Raw genomic sequence first — 13622 nt, forward strand, 5'->3', positions numbered from 1 at the left:
CCAACCAATCCAACTTGTGGGAGCTGCTTCTGGAAGCGTGGGGTGCAATTTCTCCAGATTACCTCAACAAATTAACAGCTAGAATGCCAAAGGTCTGCAATGCTGTAATTGCTGCAAATGGAGGATTCTTTGACGAAAGCAAAGTTTGATGTAAAAAAAATCTTATTTCAAATACAAATCATTATTTCTAACCTTGTCAATGTCTTGACTCTATTTTCTATTCATTTCACAACATATGGTGGTGAATAAGTGTGACTTTTCATGGAAAACACAAAATTGTTTGGGTGATCCCAAACTTTTGAACGGTAGTGTACATACATACTTTTTCTTTCTTGTTTTTCATCTGCCTGTTTTGCTTCTCCAATTTAGGGTGCAGTTGGGTGAGATGAGGGTGGGTTATTGGTTGATGGGTTCGGTTTTCATAGGGTAAAACTCACAGGCACATTTACATTTTGTGCTGTTTGTCTTACACACGTGCAAAAATGCAATAAAAGATAATAAAAAAATGCATATTTTGTGATATCATTATGTATTTGAAATCCATGCGTGGTTATTTTAGTCTTTGTTGTTGCACAATAAAATCCTTGTGTAGAGTTCTGCAGAAGGTTAGCATAAACATCAAGGCACTGCAGATTATGATGGTTTTGCAAGCAAAACCTGCGTCGGTGGAGAAGCTAACCACTACGGTGGCAAAATGTATTTCACCTTTTGGAAAGGCAGCAGAATTACATTTTGAATGTTAACGGTATTTAATGGTAAAAACCGAATCCCACACCATTTCTGAGCTAGAGACGTGTGTCCCACCTACGTACGGTGTAAATTAGGCTAACCTTTGATGCTCCATGACACTCGCAACATCACGAGAGACAGTAATGTAGTTTTTGTGATGAATGTGTTATTACGTGTGTGGGTGTGCGTCTCAGGGTGTCACGTTCCGAGTGGAGGGCGGCGAGCTCGTTGTGGCCCGGATCCTCCACGGAGGGATGGTTGATCAGCAGGGTCTGCTGCACGTTGGAGACATTATCAAAGAGGTGAGGCAATTCACTGCTGCATGAACGTTTTGGGCAGATGCACTTCCACAATGTGCAAAACGGCAGTGGTGCAGGAATATATTATTAAATTGGTGTGCCGTTCTTCTTTTTTTTTTATATTCACTTTAAGGATCCAGACAAGAACCATACACGTGTGTATAGCGCCTTGATTCTTTACTACTGTAGTGTAACCTAAGGTAAAACCATAAAAATCACTATAGTACGAGTGTATTTTTTCACCCCTTTCTCTCCCCAATTGTATCCGGCCAATTACCCTACCCTTGCGAGCCGTCCCGGTCGCTGCTCCACCCCCTCTGCCGATCCGGGGAGGGCTGCAGACTACCACATGCCTCCTCCGATACATGTGGAGTTGCCAGCCGCTTCTTTTCACCTGACAGTGAGGAGTTTCACCAGGGGGATGTAGCGCGTGGGAGGATCACGCTATTACCCCCCAGTTCCCCCTCCTCCACTGAACAGGCGCCCCGACCGATCAGAGGAGTAGCTAGTACAGTGGCCACCTGCAGACACGGCCAGTTGTGTCTGTACGGACCAAGCCGGAGGTAACATGGGGATTCGAACTGGCAATCCCTGTGTTGGTAGGCAGCGGAATAGACCGCTATGCTAACCAGATGCGCAGTACTAGTGTTTTTTCATCACATTACAATACAGACGCCATAGCTATTATAATACAAATACTGTGGTATTTTTATAGTGCAAAGTTCTCCTAAAGAACTTTCATTATAAAATATCTTGCTGTGAGGTGACAGCGCTAACCACTGAGCTGTCGCCTCACAGCAAGAAGGTCCTGGGTTCAAACCCCGGGGTTGTCCAACCTTGGGGGGGGGGGGGGTCATCCCAGATCCTTTCTGTGTGGAGTTTGCATGTTCTCCCCATGTCTGCGGTGGGTTTTCTCCGGGTGCTCCGGTTTCCCCCACCATCAAAAAGACGTGCATGTTAGAGTTAATACTCCTGTCTGTGCCCCTGACCGAGGCAGGGCAAGACGAACTGGAGTTGGTCCCCGGGCGCTGCACGATGGCTGCCCACTGCTCCTAGCTACACAGCTAGGATGGGTTAAATGCAGAGGAAGAATTTCTCCACGGGGATCAATAAAAGTAATAAAATAAAATAAAGATAAAATAGAAAATAAAGTGGTCAAATAGTATTATTATAGAAATGCTGTAATACGTGGCTATAGTGTTTGTTGGGTAATGCGATAGAAAAAAAAACCCAAACAAATACAGGAAATACTATTGTAATTTGTCATGGCTTTTCTGTCGTGCATTCTTGTATCGGTAATAGTTAACAGGGAGGTTGAATGCTGACTTAAAAGCTGCCTTTTTCCACTGTGGTACAAGGTGAATGGTCGAGAGGTAGGCCAGGATCCCAGGGTGGTGCAGGAGGAGCTGCAGGCGGCCAGCGGTAGTGTGGTCCTGAAGATCCTGCCCAGCTACCATGAAACCATCCCACCCAGACAGGTGAGACGTACAAACACACATATTAGTGTTCATACATTCACCCGCACTCTCCATCACACTCTACACCGTAAACTCTAGCTGTCTTTCAAATGCTCATTAAGACTAGTATGTATTCCACATATACTATAAACCATATTAAGGTGCCTTCTTATGTAAAGCACCAATATAGGGAGTGTCATGGATGCTATTTTAAGCATGGGCGGAGAAATCAGAATTTGCCATAACCCTGATAGATTCACTGGGAAACCTTTAGCAGTCCCCCCCCCCCACACTTTTGTCCCTTATTTTACTTGGCCAGTTACCCTATTTTCCGAGCTGACTCGGTCGCTGCTCCACCCCCTCTGCCGATCCGGGAGGGCTGCAGACTACCACATGCCTCCTCCGATACATGTGGAGTCGCCAGCCGCTTCTTTTCACCTAACAGTGAGGAGTTTCATCAGGGGGGCGTAGCACATGGAAGGATCACACTACTCCCCCAGTTCCCCCTCCCCCAAACAGGCGCCCTGGCCGCCCAGAGGAGGCGCTAGTGCAGCAACCAGGACACATAACCACATCCGGCTTCCCACCCGCAGACACGGCCAATTGTGTCTGTAGGGATGCCCGACTAAGCCGGAGGTAACACGCGGATTCAAACCGGCGATCCCCGTGTTGGTCGGCAACGGAATAGACCGCTACGCTACCCGGATGCCCCTTTAGCAGTTTTGTTGCCATACACTGCCCATCCAGCTATATACAAAGGGATGCAAAGATGTATTTCTTTCCTCCACTGCATGTTGAAATTGAAATACTGAAAGTATGAAATATAAATACATATCTACATATGAATATATATAAAAATGCTCTGTGTGGAAAATGTAGATATTCTCATGCTTCAGCATTTCTTTCATTTGTTTATTTCTCCGTTCTTAGTAATTTTGGTAATAATTGTGGAAATGTAACCTCAATGCTTACAACTCAGGCCCTCCATCCAAGTGACACCTTTTCATTTTATTTTATGTATTTATTGGTATTTTGTGCATTGAGTGTAAAGCACTTTGTAACTGTATATTTTAAAAAGTGCTATATAAATAAAATGTTGCTTGCTTGCATTGCATTGCCCTCTGCAGCGTGGTGCAGCAGGGATTCTGCCAAGGCTCAGTGCCCAAGTGCAATGGAAAAGTTCCTCCTAAAGAAAAATAAAACAAGCTGAATTTACACTGAATCTGTCTAATCTATCAGTTCACTCACAGCATGCATTAAGATCATTCTCCCTCTATTTGTGTTGGTCAGTGTGCGTGTTTGGCCATATAGCTTGTTAAGGCTGACTCGACCTAAATGTTGTTTTGATGTGATTAGCATGTCTGTGCTATCGTTTGTATTGTGTTGTGTCATGTCATGTCATGTCATGTCATGTTATGTCATGTCATGTCAGGTCATGTCATGTGCAACAGTGAGATCTGCAGCCTGGTACCTGTGCGGTTAACATAGGTGCCTGAATGTTTGCTGTGATGATTCACTGTGTTGGTTGTTACCTTGTGGTCATGTTTCATAACGCACAATGTGAAACTTTTACACCTGTAACTGTCCATTTGACTTGCATATAGATTAATAGTATGAGAACTTTGTTATTTTTTTTACATTAATAAATAGTGTGACGTCATTTGTTCATTTAACATCCCCCTTGCCATAATCCTTGTAACATGCCCACCCCGTGTTTGCAAAGCCTCATATTAACCTATGGACACGAACACACAAACTCAATGGCACATTTCCATCTTCTTTGACTCACTTAACCATCTTTTGTTCTATATTTGTGGTTCTCTCCACAGGTGTTCTTTAAGTGTCATTATGACTACACCCCGGCTAATGACAACCTGATCCCCTGTAAGGAGGCAGGGTTAAGGTTTGAGACTGGAGACATCCTGCAGATAGTCAACCAAGATGACCTCAACTGGTGGCAGGTAGGCTGGGAGATGTTTTAGTAGAACTCTGTTTAACTTGGTAGAGATTGTCAATGTTAGTTTTCCCTGTCAGCATCAGATATAGGACATTTCACAATTTCAGTTTTCCTCTGTAAATGTGTGTGTGTGTGTGTGTGTGTGTGTGTGTGTGTGTGTGTGTGTGTGTGTGTGTGTGTGTGTGTGTGTGTGTGTGTGTGTGTGTGTGTGTGTTCTCCAGGCACGTCATGTGGAGGGTGGGAGTGCTGGGCTGATCCCTAGTCAGATGCTGGAGGAAAAGAGGAAAGCTTTCGTCAAGAGAGATGTGGAACTGCCTCCTGCTGGTAGGAAGAGAAGAAAGAAAGAAGTAGAGAAAGAGAATAAGAGAGAGAGAGAGAGAGAGAGAGAGAGAGAATAAGAGAGAGAGAGAGAGAGAGAGAGAGAGAGAGAGAGAGAGAGAGAGAGAGAGAGAGAGAGAGAGAGAGAGAGAGAGAGAGAGAGGACCATAATGAATGAAAGGGAGAAAAGTACCAAGTAAAGGAACATTTTTGAAAAAGGAAAAAGACTGAATAAACAAGAACATGATGGTGATGGGTTAGATATGGAAATGAAAAAAGAAAGAATCAATGATAGAATCAAAGAAGGAAAGAAGACTTGGGAGGGTGGTGTCTAAATGGTTTTTGACGTTGTATGCATTGTGCGTCTCCTGAGCTTCATACGGTGTTATACTCCCACCTGGTGGTGAAAAACAACAAAACGTTGCAAAATCCTTCACACGACGCGCCCAATTGAAAAGCACACCTGGGCAAAATAAAAACGGAAGCAAGGGGGCGCTACAATACATAAGGTCACAGACCAAAGTTGGAAAATTTACATTGCCTCGTCAGGTAAATATAAATTACAAATTGCAATTAAAAACAGTGTCGTGTTTAGGATTTGAAAATGATGTGCCATTTAATATTAGAATTACATTTCAACACAACGCCGTGTTAAACTCGAGTGTTGCGATAAAAAAAGAAAAGCGAGCACTTTCAGATGTCACATATTTGACACATATTTGTGTGTATGGGACAGGAAATCTGTGCACTGGCATTGGAGGGAAGAAAAAGAAGAAAATGATGTACCTGACCACTAAAAACGCAGGTATAACAGTCACAGGACACAGTCCTATGTAGCGGTCCTTTGCTTTGGTGGACTGGTGTTACTCATTCCATTCATCTGCTTTAATTTTCTGTTTTTTTCATTCTACCTTCTTTTCCTCATTCCTGCTATTTATCCTTCATTGTGCCCTTCCTTCCTCTCCTTCTTCCTTCCATCCTGCCTTTCCTCTTGCCTCCACTGTCTTAGAGTTTGACAGACATGAGCTGCTGATCTATGAGGAGGTGGCCAAAGTGCCGCCTTTCAAGAGGAAGACTCTGGTTCTGATCGGGGCCCAGGGCGTGGGGAGGCGGAGGCTTAAGAACAAGCTCCTGCTGAAGGATCCACAGCAATTTGGCACCACCGTTCCATGTATGTACTACATATTCATCCATCCATCCATTATCCAAACCGCTTATCCCAGTCAGGGCCGCGGGATGCTGGAGCCTATCCCAGCAGTCATTGGGCGGCAGGTGGGGAGACACCCTGGACAGGCTGCCGGTCCATCACAGGGCCACACTTACACATCTACTGATTTAATTGGCTTGCCCATCAACAAACGCTATAAATGACTGAACTTCTACCACCCCTCATGGCACCGTGATACTGTGAAAGTTACAAAAATAACAGAAACCACTACTTTATTGATTTCCACAAATGACAATAGATGAAGTAAAAACATAATTGAATGTAACATACTACTACTACTACTACTACTACTTTCGGCTGCTCCTGATAGGGGTTGCCACAGCGACCCACAGTGGATCATCTGTTTCCATCTCTTCCTGTCCTCCACATCTTCCTCTGTCACACCAGCCACCTGCATGTCCTCTCTCACCACATCCATAAACCTCCTCTTTGGCCTTCTTCTTTTCCTCTTCCCTGGCAGCTCCAAATTCAGCATCCTTCCCCCAATATACCCAGCATCTCTGCTCCACACATCTCCAAGCCATCTCAGTCTTGCCTCTCTTGCTTTGTCTCCAAACCATCCAACCTGAGCGGTCCCTCTAATACAGTGTTTCTCGACCGGGGGTCCGCGGACCCCTAGTGGTCCGTGGTGTAATTGTAAGGGGTCCGTGAAAATAAAATATCTTTAAAAAAAAGATCCTATGACATTTATAGAAATAGGATTATTTTACTCAAATGTGACTGAGACCTTTATCTACCTAAACTATAAAGGGTAACAGGACTTTTTTCTCTAATTACATCTGTTTCACAAATGTAATTTATTGTATTTTAATAAGAGATCTCGCTGCCGTTTGCTTTGTTAAAAGTTACTGCATAAAAATTCTGTTGTTACATATATCTGAAAGTTACTGAATACATATTCTGTTTTGTTACATATATCTGAAAGTTACTGCATAAGAATTCTGTTTTGTTAACTATATCTAAGTTACAACTGAAAGCTCTTATTTTTGCCCCAAAGAGTGAATAAATGCTATAATGCAATTTACAATGCAGTTTCTACTGTTTCTATCAAATTGCAACCCCCCTCCCCCAAGATCAGGTGGAGGGGTCCTCAGGGTAGATCAAAAATACGCAGGGGGTCCAGGACCCCAAAAAGGTTGAGAATCACTGCTCTAATATACTCATTCCTAATCCTGTCCTTCTTCGTCAGTCCCAATGAAAAGCTTAGCATCTTCAGCTCTGTCACCTCCAGCTCTGCCTCCTGTCTTTTCATCAGTGCCACCGTCTCCAAGCCATACAACATAGTTGGTCTCACAACCATTTTGTTAACGTTCCTTTTAACTCTTGCTGGTACACTTCTGTCGCAAATCACTCCTGACACACTTCTCCACCCACTCCACTCTGCCTGCACTCTCTTCTTCACCTCTCTTCTGCACTCCCCGTTACTTTGGACAGTTGACCCCTAGTATTTAAACTCATACGCCTTTGTTACTTCTACTCCTTGCATCTTCACCATTCCACTGTCCTCCCTCTCATTCACGCATACGTATTCCATCTTGCTCGTTCTTTCCTCTTCTCTCCAGTGCATACCTCCACCTCTCCAGGCTCTCCTCCACCTGCAACCTACTCTTGCTACCGATCACAATGTCATCTGCTAACATCATCGTCTACGGAGACTCCTGCCTGATCTCGTCCGTCAACCTGTCCATCACCATTGCAAACAAGAAAGGGCTCAGAGCCGATCCTTGATGTAATCCCACCTCCACCTTGAACCCATCTGTCATTCCAGCTGCACACCTCACCATTGTCACAATTCCCTCATACATATCCTGCACCACTCCTACATACTTCTCTGCAACTCCCGACTTCCTCATACAATACCACACCTCCTCTCTTGGCACCCTGTCATAAGCTTTCTCTAAATCTACAAAGACACAATGTAACTCCTTCTGGCCTTCTCTATACTTCTCGATCAACATTCTCAAAGCAAACATGGCATCTGTGGTGCTCTTTCGTGGCATGAAACCATACTGCTGCTCGCTAATCGTCACCTCTCCTCTTAACCTAGCTTCTATTACTCTTTCCCAAATCTTCATGTTGTGGCTCAACTTTATACCTCTGTAGTTGCTACAGTTCTGCACATCACCCTTATTCTTGAAAATCGGTACCAGTATGCTTCTTCTCCACTCCTCAGGCATCCTCTCACTTTCCAAGAATGTGTTAAACAATCTAGTTAAAAACCCCACTGCCATCTCTCCTAAACACCTCCATGCCTCTACGGGTATGTCATCTGGACCAGTCGCCTTTCCACTCTTCATCCACTTCAGAGCTGCCCTCACTTCCTCCTTGCTAATCTACTGCACTTCCTGGTTCACTATCCCCACATCACCTACCTTCTCTCATTTCTCAACCTCTCATTTTCTTCATTCATCAGCTCCTCGAAGTACTCCTTCCACCTTCTAAACAGCCTCTCTTCACTTGTCAGCACATTTCCATCTCTATCCTTGATCGCCCTAACTTGCTGCACATCCTTCGCAGCCCGATCCCTCTGTCTAGCCAATCGGTACAAGTCCTTTTCTACTTCCTTAGTGTCTAACCTGTCATACAACTCACCACACGCCATTTCCTTTGCCTTTGCCTTCTTCATCTCTCTGACTAGCCCACTTCTTCTTGCCAACCTCGTCCTCTGTATATTTTGCTGTACTTCCTCATTCCACCACCAAGTCTCCTTGTCTTCCTTCCTCTGTCCTGATGACACACCAAGTACCTTCCTAGCTGTCTCCCTCACTATTTCTGCAGTGGTTGCCCAGCCATCCGGCAACTCTTCACTACCACCCAGTGTCTGTCTTAACTCCTACCTGAACTCCACACAACAGTCTCCCTTCTTCAACTTCCACCATCTGATCCTTGGTTCTGCCCTCACTTGCTTCCTCTTCTTGGTCTCCAAAGTCATCCTACAGACTACCATCCAATGCTGCCTAGCTACGTTGTCCCCTGTCGCCACCTTGCAGTCTCCAATCCCTTTCAGATCACGCCTTCTACATAAGATATAGTCCACCTATGTGCACTTTCCTCCATTCTTATACGTCACCCTGTGTTCCTCCCTCTTCTTGAAATATGTGTTCACCACAGCCATTTCCATCCTTTTTGCAAAATCCACCACCATCTGTCCTTCCACATTTCTCTCCTTGACACCATACCTACCCATCACGTCCTCATCAATTGACTGTAACATATTACAAACACAATAACATTACACACCTTGCAATCTTGTGTATTTGTGTATTTGTGTGTGTGAATCTTTTTACTGGTTATTTTATGTGTGCGCATGCGCGTGTGTGTGTGCATCTTTTCCTGCTCAATGTGTGTGTGTCTGTGTGTGCGCGCGCATCTTTTTCCTGCTTATTTTGTGTGTGCACATGTGTGTGTGTGCATCTCTTTTTCTTGCTTATTGTGTGTGTGTGTGTGTGTGTGTGTGTGTGTGTGTGTGTGTGTGTGTGTGTGTGTGTGTGTGTGTGTGTGTGTGTGTGTGTGTGTGTGTGTGTGTGTGTGTCTGTGTCTTCCAGACACCTCCAGAAAGCCCAAGGCAGGGGAGCGGGAGCGTAGGATGTATGGCTTCACCACTCGCAGTAAGATGGAGGCAGACATTAAGAACGGCCGCTATCTGGAACACGGCGAGTACGACGGCAACCTGTATGGCACCAAGATCGACTCCATACACGAGGTGGTGGAGGCCGGACGCATCTGCATACTGGATGCTAACCCTCAGGTACACATGTGTAGATAGACAGGTAGTGTGTTGCAGAGGCAAGGACACACACAGAACTGATGAAATCGGCCGGCGCAGAGTTTAGTTGGAACATAAACTTGCACACCTCAATGGCGTCAAACTGAGATCTGTGCTAGCACATGGCTGAAATCCAGTGGACAACTGCGTGCTATTGATAAGTTGGTACACACACATGATGGTGTAAATTGCCTTGAAAAAAAGGTGTCCATCAAATGCATAAACTGTGTTTGGATTGTGTTGAATTGTCTTTAGCGAGGTCAGGCTAGGTCATGTCATTACTACATACTACCTACCACACCACATACACATAATCTATATATTGTAGTCAATTCAGGGGGCAGCCCGGTCGGACCGTCATAGCCGGGACGCGAATTCGTGTATTCCGCACCGCGGGCGACAACGTTAACCGGTCGACTAAAGGGTCCGACCCATTAGCCAAGGGCTACTGAGCCTATTCATCTGTAATCGTTACATTGCGGTCCGGCTGGGGACACCCTATCCCGAAGGAGGGGGGTATTGTAAGGTGCATGGATAAGTAGACACGTTAGCCCTCGGCTAACTGGTCCGACCCTTTAGTCGACTGGTTAACGTTGTCGCCTGCGGTGCAGGAGCTACGGGTTCGCGTCCCGGCTGTGGCGGTCCCGGGATGCCCCCTGAGTTCGCTACAATGTTTTACGAGTTGCAAAATACGCGGGGTGTTCCGTTTGCGAGTTATAAACTGTCTTAACTTTTATCATCCTAATCTAAGAAACTATGTTGTAAACTGTTATGTGAGTTTGTGCTGATACCAAGGACAGCAAATGGAAATAAGTCTGTGGCTTTTTGTGCTATCCTTGATCATTTTACAATGCATGTCTCTTTTCGCTGAGAATTGTTGAATAAACTAAACTAAAGTAAACCAAACCTTGTTGGCTCAAGTGAAAGTGAGTCCTAAGGCACTTGCATGGACAGACAGACAGACATACTATACACACATACACAGAAAGACTCTCACAGAGACACTGCCCCGTTTATACCTGGAGTTAAAATGCGACCTGTATCACGTTATAAGGAAAAACGCCTGTCAATACAAGGTGTAAACACGATGTGATCAGATCTGCCGGCCCACGTCTGGCTCGCACTGTGTTCAGATCTTAGGAAGGTGTAAACACAATCTGTACAACCCGCTGGCGTCCGGACCTACGCAGCGTCATCATCCCCTCTGACCGCTGAGCACTCCTCGCATCAGAAGTTAATGACCTAATGACATTGTTTTTCTTTTTTTTTTCTTTTCCCCCCTTTTTCTCCCCAATTGTATCTGGCCAATTACCCCACTCTTCCGAGCCATCCCGGTCGCTGCTCCACCCCCTCTGCCGATCCGCGGAGGGCTGCAGACTACCACATGCCTCCTCAAATACATGTGGAGTCGCCAGCCGCTTCTTTTCACCTGACGTTGAGGAGTTTCACCAGGGGGACGTAGCACGTGGGAGGATCACACTATTCCCCCCAGTTCCCCCTCCCCGCCGAACAGGCGCCCCAACCGATCAGGCGAGGCACTAGTGCAGTGACCAGGACACACACCCACATCCGGCTTCCCACCCGCAGACACGGCCAGTTGTGTCTGTAGGGACACCCGACCAAGCCGGAAGCAACACGGGGATTCGATCCAGCGATCCCTGTGTTGACAAGCAACTACTATGCTACCCGGACGCCCACCCAATGACAATTTAAAGAAAGTAGACTACAGTGACTGGTAGAGATTCACGTCCCTAGAGGCATCAGGAAACGAGATGCTTATCAGCTTCATGGTGGGACAGCGCTGTCCAAGCAAAACCGGACACTTCCTTCAGCTGATTTGCCGCCATGGGCGGCACGGTGGCCCAGTGGTTAGCACTGTTACCTCACAGCAAGAAGGTCCTGGCTTCGAACCCCCGGCCGTCCCAGATCCTTTCTGTGTGGAGTTTGTTTTCCCCGTGTCTGCGTGGGTTTCCTCCGGGTGGTCTGGGTTCCTCCCACCATCAGAGTTATGTTAGGGTTAGTCCTCCTGTCTGTGTCCCTGAGCAAGGCAATGGAAAGAACAACTGGAGTTGGTCCCCGGGCGCTGCAGCTGCCCACTGCTCCTATACAATAGGAGGGGTTAAATTTATTTTCATTTTATTTATTTAATTACTTTATTGATCCCCGTGGGGAAATCTTCCTCTGCATTTAACCCATCCTAGCTGTGTAGCTAGGAGCAGTGGGCAGCCGCCGTGCAGCGCCAGGGGACCAACTCCTGTTTGTCTTGCCATGCCTCGGTCAGGGGCACAGACCCTAACATGGTGGGGGGTCTTTTTGATGGGGGGAAACCGGAGCATGTGGAGAAACCCACACAGACACAGGGAGAACATGCAAACTCCACACAGAAAGGACCTGGGATGACCCCCCCAAGGTTGGACAAGCCCGGGGTTCGAACCTAGGACCTTCTTGCTGTGAAGCAACAGCGCTAACCACTGCGCCACCGTGCCGCCCATAAATGCAGAAAACAAATTCATTGTATGTACAAATGACAACTAAAAGTGTATTGTATTCTATCTAAAATACTCACACACAGGTTTTGCTCTGGAGGACAAAGATCCGATCTCAATGAGGATAACGAGAATGCATTAAAAACACCAGGTGTAAACGCAAAGGCGAGATCAGATCGTTTATTATCCAGATAACATATACGGATACAGATCGCATTTTAATACCAGATGTAAATGGGGTGATAGAGTCTACAGCATGAGCCAAAATCAAACCTGTTTTTTTAATGTGTGTGTGTGTGTGTGTGTGTGTGTGTGTGTTTATCGTTCCAGTCCCTAAAGTTGCTCAGGACCTCAGAGTTCCTGCCCTTTGTGGTGTTTCTCCAGGCTCCAGACTTTGAGGTGCTCAGAGTAATGAACCACTCAGCTGTCGAGGCTGACGTGGTGACCAAAACACTGACGGTAAGAAACACATGTTCATGGTCCATGTTTCCAGTTCAGCTCTGCATCGCAACTTGACTCACACAGAGAGAGAGAGAGAGAGAGAGAGAGAGAGAGAGAGAGAGAGAGAGAGAGAGAGAGAGAGAGAGAGAGAGAGAGAGAGAGAGAGAGAGAGAGATATGTAATTAATGTTAAACACTCTGGTCCAAAGTCTCATGGCCTCCAGGCTAAGTAATACAAGAAACACCTTAGCTTGTCACGGCAGTAACATTCAGTTGAATTCAAAATAAGTTGAAATCAGTTTTAATATCAATAGAAAGTGCTCCTTTCTTTCTTTCCTCTCTCTCTCTCTCTCTCTCTCTCTCTCTCTCTCTCTCTCTCTCTCTCTCTCTAAACAGAATGGAGGAAGCGGGGGATGATGATGTGGTTTTTGTGTATATAAAAATGTTAAGAGCTCGTTTAAAAGTAGATTTTTGCTACTTCAAAATGATGGAAGATCTTGAACGTTTTCGCAGGGTGTGGTGTTACAAAAATGTGCTTTGCTGTGTTGTTGATGGTGAGCTGATGTTGGGGAGTGTGCTGAGATGATTTAGGTTCATGTTGGTTTTTATCCTGCTTGTTGTGTTGTAACTTTTTTTTTTTTGTAATTTTTATTAGAGTATTGTTGAAAATCTCTCTCTCTCTCTCTCTCTCTCTCTCTCTCTCTCTCTCTCTCTCTCTCTCTCTCTCTCTCTCTCTCTCTCTCTCTCTCTCTCGCTCTCTGCCAGGATGGAGAGCTGCAGCGAACCTGTGATGAGAGCGGCCGTATCCAAGCAGCGTACGGCCACTACTTCGACCTCACCATTGTCAATGACAACTTGGACGAGACCTACCGCGTTCTCAAGGCCGCCCTGGAAACAGTCGCCAAGAACCCCCAGTGGGTTCCTGTAACCTGGGTGTTCTAG

The 13622-nt window shown here is 45.8% G+C and overlaps 1 protein-coding gene across 1 annotated transcript in view; it reads left to right on the top strand.

Annotated features, from left to right (window-relative positions):
- The window catches only part of mpp2a (MAGUK p55 scaffold protein 2a), a 38987-nt gene extending 25365 nt beyond the window's left edge, over nucleotides 1-13622 (top strand). Inside the window, exons 6-14 of the mRNA XM_056287947.1 lie at nucleotides 924-1031; nucleotides 2387-2506; nucleotides 4315-4446; nucleotides 4664-4766; nucleotides 5497-5565; nucleotides 5770-5931; nucleotides 9534-9736; nucleotides 12571-12699; nucleotides 13446-13622. Of these exons, the coding sequence (XP_056143922.1) occupies nucleotides 924-1031; nucleotides 2387-2506; nucleotides 4315-4446; nucleotides 4664-4766; nucleotides 5497-5565; nucleotides 5770-5931; nucleotides 9534-9736; nucleotides 12571-12699; nucleotides 13446-13622 (1203 nt within the window). The remainder of the gene's footprint in view (nucleotides 1-923; nucleotides 1032-2386; nucleotides 2507-4314; nucleotides 4447-4663; nucleotides 4767-5496; nucleotides 5566-5769; nucleotides 5932-9533; nucleotides 9737-12570; nucleotides 12700-13445) is intronic.

The sequence above is a fragment of the Lampris incognitus genome, chromosome 10, assembly GCF_029633865.1.
Source record: "Lampris incognitus isolate fLamInc1 chromosome 10, fLamInc1.hap2, whole genome shotgun sequence".
Lineage (NCBI taxonomy): Eukaryota > Metazoa > Chordata > Actinopteri > Lampriformes > Lampridae > Lampris > Lampris incognitus.